The sequence below is a fragment of the Monodelphis domestica genome, chromosome 4, assembly GCF_027887165.1.
Source record: "Monodelphis domestica isolate mMonDom1 chromosome 4, mMonDom1.pri, whole genome shotgun sequence".
In the NCBI taxonomy this organism is placed as follows: domain Eukaryota; kingdom Metazoa; phylum Chordata; class Mammalia; order Didelphimorphia; family Didelphidae; genus Monodelphis; species Monodelphis domestica.
In genome coordinates, this window is record NC_077230.1 from 368,244,211 (window position 1) to 368,253,081 (window position 8,871).

Consider the following 8,871-nt stretch of genomic DNA (forward strand, 5'->3'; position numbering starts at 1 on the left):
AGGGAGGGAGGGAGGGAGGGAGGAAGGAAGGAAGGAAGGAAGGAAGGAAGGAAGGAAGAAAGAAAGAAAGAAAGAAAGAAAGAAAGAAAGAAAGAAAGAAAGAAAGAAAGAAAGAAAGAAAGAAAGAAAGAAAGAAAGAAAGAAAGAAAGAAAGAAAGAAAGAAAGAAAGAAAGAAAGAAAGAAAGAAAGAAAGAAGAAAGAAAGAAAGAAAGAAAGAAAGAAAGAGAAGGAAGGAATAAGGAAAGAACAAAAGAAAGGAAGGAAGAAAAAGAAATCTCTTCCATCTTAGAACTGATATGTAATATTGATTCTAAAATGGAATTAAAAAAAATAATAATAGTAATGGGCACAGCTCCTGATGTCCCACTCTCAGAGGAGAATCTAGCCTGGGGCCCATCAGATGCCCTCCCCACTTACCCTAAGGACTTCACTTCTCCATCCTGCTTGGGGTCCCTCATTTCAGATCCTCACTACTCGGGCAGAGCTGCCAGCTCAGTCTAACTCATTGGGGAGATGGGGGGGGGGGTTGCATCTGGCAGGAATGCTGCATAGAGAGGAGTAGGTAGGGGATGGGGTTGGAACTTCACCTTGCTGTCCTGCGGCTCCTCCAGGCAGAAGCATCGAGTGTAGACCTTGCCCTGAGCCTGTGGGCTGATCTCGATGAGCTCATTGTTTTGGGTATCCCGTCGGGCTTTGGAGGCCTCTTGAGGGCACTGCTTGGCAAATTAAGGGGGAAGAACTAGGCCTTGGGTCTTGGGATTCCCAAACTCCCTGCCTCTCCCCCCACCCACCTAGGGCTAGGTTCCTTGCCCTGAGTGTGCTGAGATGATCCCAAGCCTCTGAGAGGGCTGGTACTCACTTCAGTGGCACTCCCAAGGTTCCCACACTCACCCCAGCTGGTGATACCTCACAGCACCCTTCCTCCATCACCAGGGCAGGGTCACAGTAGATGTGAGCTTGCTGCAAATCAACTGAGAGGGAGGGAGACAAAGGTAAGAGGAACACGGGAAATATGGTGGGGTCACAGCAAGGGGAACCCCCAGTCATGGAAGGCCACACCCCTGGGTGGTGCCAGCTAAAATCCTGGCCCTGGAGAGAACTCCTCTCTGCCCCCAGCTCCAGCACGCACTTACCAAGACAGGCTTGCCCTGCTCAGCATCCATGCCCAGGAGGACGTGACCCTCGGGAAGCACGGCATGCCAGGGACCCACAGGTTGGGAAGAGACGGATGTGCAGTCCATATGGACTGAGACCACACGCCCAGTCACGCTTAGCACCAACTTGTGCCAGCGCAGGTCAAAGAGCTGGGCCACAGGGAAGATGCAAGACACAAAGTCACCATCCAAGCCACGGGCCCGGAACTCTAGGTTCTTGTCATGACCGTTCACGTCCAAGGAGATCTAAGGGGCAAGATGGTAGAATCATAGGACTGAGAGATAGAAGAGACGTTACAGACCATTCAGGCCAACTTCCTAATCTTCCTCCCTCCCTCCCTCGCTCCTTCCTTCCTTCCTTCCTTCCTTCCTTCCTTCCTTCCTTTCTTTCTTTCTTTCTTTCTTTCTTTCTTTCTTTCTTTCTTCTTTCTTTCTTTCTTTCTTTCTTTCTTTCTTTCTTTCTTTCTTTCTTTCTTTCTTTCTTTCTTTCTTTCTTTCTTTCTTTCTTTCTTTTCCAAGCCATAAGAGAGGTAAAGGCTAGGCAATTGGGGTTTAGTGACTTGCCCAGGACCACACAGCTAGGAAGTAGCTGAAGCCACATTTGAACCCAGGACCTTTCATCTCCAGGCATGACTCTCTATCCACTGAGCAACCTAACTGCCCTTCAACTTCCTAATCTTACATAAGGAAACAAGACCTTGAGAAGGAATGGGAATTGGCCAAGTCTCAGAGTTAAGAGGGATCTTAGATGGCATCCCTTCCAACCAAGATCCAAGTAGGAATAGCCTCTCCAACACTCCCCATGAATGCTTGAAACCTCTAGAAATGAGGAGCTCATTACCTCCCTAGGCAACCCATTCTACACTAAGTTCGCATCATAAGTTTTTCCGGATTCCTAATCTACACCCGTTTCTCTGTGATTTCTGCCCATTGTTACTGAACACGTTCGGTCCATTTTTCAGAGGACAGCCCTTCAGATCGCTGAAGGCTCTTATCATGTTCCCAGCCCCCTTTCCCTCCCAGGCTCTTCTTCCTGTGGTCCTCACATTCCTAATCCTTTCCACTAATCGCTCACAAGGAAGGCTTGGTTTCCAGGCTTCCCCCATCTTTGAGAATGGCTGGACCTGGATATCAATAGGAATTAAAATACTTTGACTTTCTGGGTGATGAGAAAACCCGTGTGCAATCGTTCTTTCTACTCTCTCTCTCTCTTTGGGCAAAGAAAGAACTCTGTGATCTAGCCAGTGACCATAAGAATGATTAATAATTAATCACCAAAATTCCCATTTCTTGGAGAAGGAAGGAAACAAGCATTTATTTAACTCCTACTCCATGCCAGGCACTGTGCTAAGGGCTCTCTACAAATGTCATTTCATTTAATCTTCACAACATAACTGGGAGGAAATTGCTGTCGTCATCCCCATTTCACAGTTGAGGAAATGGAGGCAAAATGAGGTTAAGTGACTTGACCAAGGTCTATTGAGTGTCGAGGCTCAAAGCTAGGCCTGTTGAATCCTTTTGTATATGGGGGCAGGGGGGGTGAGAGGTAGAACTGAGGGTGGGTCTGGGGTCCGGCCTTGGGATTTCATAAATTACCCATGCAGCTTAGCAGCAACCCTTCAAATCATAGTTTTAGAAAACCGCCTTGACTTTGCTCCCAGAATCACTCAGGCAGGATTTAAGTTCGGATCTCCCTGACTCTGGAGGCTCCTCTCAGGCTCTAAGTGTGCCATATTGCCTCCCATCGCTTGGCTGGGGGGGGGGGGGGGGCAGAAGGTATACTAGAAAGAGCCCCGGATTGGAAGCCAAATTCACATTTAAACCCTGCTCCCACGTGACCTTGTGGTCAAGTCCTTTCCCCTCCCAGGCCCAGGTTCTGCCATAAAACGAGGGTCCTCACTGATCTAGTCTGCAATATTAGTCCTGATTCAGTCACCCTTCTCACGACCTGCCACCAGACGGCAATTACAGAGGACTGGATGTGGAGGTCACTCCTGGTTGGCCGAAAACGAGTGTGGTCCTGGAGCCTGGACCAATAGGCTTGGCCAGCAGGCCCGGGCAGCCAATCTAGGGCTGTTTCTGGTGGGAGATGCCGTTCTCTTTGGGGACATCAGAGAAGGAAAGGCTCTAGGATAGTGAGGGAATCAAATGCTCTCCCCAGCCTGGGACCGGGGAATTTTCTATTATTCACACAGCTGATGGCCTTCCCTGGTGCGCCATTTCTGAATATGGATGTTCTCTCTGTCCTTGTAAATAAACCCCATAAAGGCAGTCAGAAAGCCAGGAATGGGTGGAGGGAGCAGCTGCCTCATCTGTCAGAGGGATGCTGCACTAAGAGTCAATAGGCCCCTGGAGGAGTCCTAGTTTGGCCGCTTGGTCTCTATATGACCTTGGGCAAGTCTTTTCCTTTCCTGTGTCTCCACCACCGAGGATTAGACCAGATGGTCCCTAAATTTCCTTTCTAGTTCTAATAATTGCAATCATTTTGGCAGGGTGTGTAGGGGAAGCAAAGACCCAACAGAGGCAGCTGGGAGCAGTGGCTTATAGAAGGGGGTGGAGATAATTATTGATCAGGGTCCTACTGGGGTCTGAGACCTAGGGGCCAAGCAGACTCAGAGGATGGCAAGGCCAGAAGGCTCAGGGCTTGGGTTGGGGCCAAAAAGATAAAAAGGAATGAAAGGGTAAAGCTCTTCCCCTTGGATCTTTCCGAGAAGAAACAGGCATCACCAGGAACCCAAGATCAGCCAAGCTTAAGGTTCCTTCACAAGCTACATCCCCTTCCTTCCAGGCAATGCTCTAGGAGGGGGGCAGAAAGGAGCTATCGTGCCCCATGACGGACAGTATCTAGGGAGCAGTGTCTAGGGCCCTGATGTTCAGGGATATCCTAAAGGCTCCCTCCTAGGATTCTGAGGGGCCAGGATACAATGATGAGAGAGGACAACACCTGGAGAACTCTCAGGAGGAGGAAGAAAGAGACAGGAGGGAAAGTAGGCATGTAAATAGTGAGGTTTAGGGGGAAGAAGAGATAGGAGGTGGACAGGGCAAGGGAAGGCAAGGTCTTGGGGTGTGTATGGACCAGTAATGGTGAACCTTTTAGAGACTGAATGCCCAAATTGCAACCCTCCTGACACATCAGCCCTTGCCTTAACCCAGACAGGGGAGAGAGGAAGCACTCCCATTGGGCTGCTGGGCAGTGGCACAGGTGATATGAGAAATGTCCTCAGGCTTGGTTGGAGAAGGGAAAGGGAGCAACCCCTCCTCCAGTACTCGTGCCATAGGTTCACCAACACCGGTATGGGCATAAGCTGAAAATTATGCCCAAGAGTGGAACAGAGGGCAAGGAGGAAGGAGGAAATGGAAAATCTATTTAATATATTTTTTTAATATTAACCTTTCATCTCAGAATCAGTACTGTTTATTGGTTCCAAGGCAGAAGAGTAGTAAGGGCTGGGCAATGGTGGTTAAGTGACTTGTCCAGCATCACACAGCTAGGAAGTATCGGAGGTCAAATTTGAACCCAGGACTCCTTGTATCTAGGCCTGGATATCAATCCAGTGAGCCATTTAGTTTCCCTCAGATCTATGTAATATTATAGATTTAGATTTGGAAGGGGCCTCAGAGATCATTTAGGAAAGAAGGCCTTCACTTCACCTGCACTCCATGAACTTGGTTTTTTAATATTTTGATAACTTTCAATATAATTGGTTTCTTTTGTAATCTTACATATTTTATTTGTATATATTTAAATTATTTTTAAAAATACGATTCTGAAAATGCATCCTGAGGCTTCTAGATTGCCAAAAGGTTCCATCAGAAGCCCTGACACTAGTGGTCCACCCCCTCATTTTATAGATCAGATAGCCAGGATTCCCAGAGAAGTGACTTGCATCAGGTTGCCCAGACAGACAGTAACAAAAGTGGGACTCAAAATGAGGTCCTCAGACCTCAGATCCAATGGTCTTCCCAGGGCTTCATGAGGAGGAGACTGAGAGGTCTTCATCCACCAGCGAAGGGGGAGGAAGAACCAAGGAAGCGAGAGGGGCAAGGAGTCAAGGTGAGGACCAGGGCAGGTGAGCAGCTGGATGCAGGGAGGGACAAGGAGAAGGATTAGGACAGAGAGAAAGACAATGGAGATGAGAGGCCCAAGTGGAAGGAACAAGGAGGCCAGGGGAAGCAGGAACGGGAGGTTCTGAGCCTCACCTGTGGGTACCCATCCTTGTCAGTCACTTGCAATAAATACCAGGTGTCCTTGCTTGTCTGCTTCTTCAGCAGAACGGTCAGCACTATTGCAAACTGGTCAGGAAGACCCCCAGGGAACACCTGGCTGGAGAGAGGAGTGAGCAAGAGAGCTGAGCTTGACTGTCGTGCAAAGCCCAGCCTGCGGGTCTCAGCTTCTTCTCAGAATCCCTGGTGTCTTCTCTTACCCCCGGCCTCAGGATCGCCCACTCCCCAAAGTGCCAGGAGAATGAATGCCCACACTCGTCAACCTAGTGCCTCCTCCCATGCCTGGGACTGACCCAGTGCCAATTCCTCCAGTGCCAGCCAAATGCCAGCTCCCTCCTGTTGCTGGCATAGCATCCAGTCCCATTCCTCGCCCCCATTTTACTCTGGAATCCCCTGGAGAGCCCGGGGGAACCCAGCCTGCAATAGCCGTCTTGGGCAGTGTGCGGACCTGGCCCCATGAAAACTCATCCTGTTCCTGGGCACTCGAGCCCAAACCAACGGGCATGGGGCTGGGGCGGTGGCATCGGCCACCCAGAGGCAGGGAAAAGACCTACAGAAGTGCCCTCCGTTCTTCGGAATCCCCCCCCGACACCCGGGGTCACTCACGCTGTGGGGAGAGCAAGCTGGGCATTCCCCAGCCTCAGAATGAAGGGCCCTTTGGGATTCCGGATCCTCTTGATGGTGGAGGCCTTCATGAGAGCGAACCTCTTAATGAGATTGAAGCCTGGGGAAGGGAAGAGGGGTTGAGGCGGCTCAGGGAAGGGGCGGGCGATGCCAGGGACGGGGGGGGGGCCTGGGGGAGCCCCGGCACTCACCCGTCATGTTGGCCGATGATTCTTCGCTGGCCTCCAACCTCAGGCCCTCCTGTTGCAGGGTTGGGCATGGTCCACCTAGAAGAGAGCGGGCAGGAGCTCCAGGCACGCTCTGGGGAGCTTGGGCACCTGGGGGGCTTATGGTCCCCAGAAGGCACAGGGAAGTCCAGCCTTGGCCCTGCCCTACCTTCCTCCTGCCCTGATAGCTGCAGGAGAACCAGACAGGACCTTCCTCCATCAGGCACAGAGATGAGTAAAGGCAGAACAGAAGAGAGGGGAGAAACCCTGAGCAGAGAGATGGACACCGTCCCCATTTGATGGATGAGAACGCCGAGGCCCGAGGAGGGAAGCTGTGGAGTCCGTAGCTGAGCCTGCTTTTTGCTGTCCCCTGGGCACTGGCCAGGGTGGCAGAAGGCTGGAGACGCGGGACAAGGAGAGGCTTAGAGCAGCTTCCTCATCATCAGTGAGCGTAAGAAGGGATAGGGCCGGAGAACGGCCCTGTGCGATGGCCACTCAGAGCACACTCAGCGGTGGCTCCAAGGATCGGCACTTGCCCCTTTGGGTGACGGAGCCCCGTATGGGCCAGTCCGGCCAATTTGGGGCTCCAGACTGGTTGGAGGGCATCCCGGATGAGGAACGAGCCCAGTCGGAAGAGGAGAGTCCCGGGTGTTGGGCCCAGGAGCTCTGGCACTCCCCACGTCCATGTGCCGCCGGAGGGGCCCTCTCCAGCAGCGGCAGCGGCCGTGTGACTCATGGCCTGGCACGGTGCCCGGATTCCTTAGAGATGTTGAAATCTGCTGCCCCCGCCCCCGAGGAGACTCACGGAGAGGGGAGCGGGTGAAGCACACATACACGTGTGCACATGTAGCCACACGGATCCCGGAGCACGCACGCCCCCAGGCACCGGCACCAGCAGCCAGCCCACTCCCCGGCCTGCCTGCTGCTGGCCCCAGGGGCTCCTCGGCCTGGAGGTGGGGAGACACAAGGGCTCTGGGGCCCTCCGCAAGCTCGGAGATCCCGAAGCAAGCAGCGCCTCTCCCGGCCCCTGGGCGGGCACCCAAAAGGAATGATGCCAAAGCTATTTCCCCCGGCACTGACCCTGGGGATGGCCCAGCCTTCTGTCTGGGCTCCTTTGTAGCCCCCTCCTCGCCCCGAGTTTGACCGTGCTGAGGAGGCAACAGGACCTCCCGAGGAGGCTCCACTCAGATCCGCCCCCACCCCACGACATCCCACAGAGAGCAAAGGAAGGGGGAGGAGAAGGAGGCCCATTGGACCGAGATCCTCTCTGCCGTCCGGATGGACAACTGGCACTGGTCTGCAGCTGCAGAGAGGCCGAGCCGGGCTGGGCTGGCAGAAGGCCATTCCCTCCCCAACACACTCACAGGCAGCCCAGGCACACTGTGGGGGCCAGGAGGGTCCCCTTTCTCCCCCACTCACCTCCATGTAGCAGGAGATCCAGACCCAATCCCACCCAGACCCATTCCCAGAGATACACTCTCTCTGTCCGGCTCTCTCATACACACACACACACACACACACACACATCACATATATAGGGCAGCTGGGTAGCTCAGTGGATGGAGAGCCAGGTCTAGAGGTCCTGGGTTCAAATCTGACCTCAGACACGTCCCAGCTGTGTGACCCTGGGCAAGTCACTTGACCCCCATTTCCTAGCCCTTATCACTCTTCTGCCTTGGAACCAATACACAGTATTGATTCTAAGACAGAAGGTAAGGGTTAAATTTTTTAAATATATGTATGCACATATATTTATTATATACTATTTTGGATATATTTATTATATTAAAATATATTTATCATGTTATGTTTAGAGATCTTTGTTCTATATTGTATATTTAAATATATTCATCATATATTAAAACATTATAGATTATATTTAGATATATTTAAATATATTTATCTTATATATTATTTATATATAATATTATATACTTTTATCTATAATATATGATATATAATTTATATACACCTATAAATACAGACACATGGAGACGCCTCGTTCGTGCACACACAAGAGGGACCCAGAGATGCTCAGATCCCCAGGTTGTGCCTGAAGGTCCCTGCTTCTGTTGGAGGACTGGGGATGGACACACCTGAGTCCTTGCTGCTCTCTGCTCCGTGACCACCACAGGTGACCCAGAGGCTAACCAGCCACAGTCCTGGAGCCCAAGCTGCCCGCATGCTGGTCTCCGGACGCCCCCTGTGAAGGAAACAAATCTAGTGTGAGAGAGAGAAGAGGAAGCCGCTGGGGTCTGAGTGGCCCCGAGAACCCTCCCCAGAGAGCTGCCTCCTATTTCTGTCGTTACTTTGTGTTCTTCCAGGCCCAGTACCAGGAGGGGAGCTCTCGGGTGTGCTTCAGTCGATCTGAATATGGGCATCCCTCAATGACCACCCAAGAGGAGAGAGCCCATGGGGCCAGGGCTCAGCCTCCATAGAAGCACCAGCTGTTGGCAAGGTGAGGCCAGGGAGAAGCACGCCAAGCCGCCAGGGGGCGATATGGGGGCCACCTGTCAATGTCCTGAAATAGACTAGGTCCTTTTCATTGGATTAAATGGAAATTGTGAGAGGAAATTGATCAGCCTAAGCTCACCCTCCAAACAGGACTGACCCAAAGCGCAGGCCCGCATCACCAGAGCTCCCTCCCTCACCTCCCTGGGCC

General features: G+C 51.9%; 1 protein-coding gene across 7 annotated transcripts in view; it reads right to left on the reverse strand.

Moving 5' to 3' along the window:
• Positions 1-8,393, reverse strand: part of COL16A1 (collagen type XVI alpha 1 chain) — an 80,275-nt gene extending 71,882 nt beyond the window's left edge. For 6 of the 7 annotated variants that reach the window (XM_056795238.1, XM_056795239.1, XM_056795237.1 and 3 more), the window contains exons 1-2: positions 893-1,063; positions 589-714 (exon numbers count right to left, since the gene is read on the reverse strand). In XM_056795238.1, the coding sequence (XP_056651216.1) occupies positions 589-714; positions 893-1,048 (282 nt within the window). In that variant the 5' untranslated portion in view covers positions 1,049-1,063. Of the gene's footprint in view, positions 1-588; positions 715-892; positions 1,064-1,124; positions 1,402-5,355; positions 5,480-5,985; positions 6,104-6,194; positions 6,291-8,341 lie in introns of those variants that run through there. The other variant, XM_056795242.1, reaches the window with a different exon arrangement.
• Between the last annotated feature and the right edge of the window lie 478 nt (positions 8,394-8,871).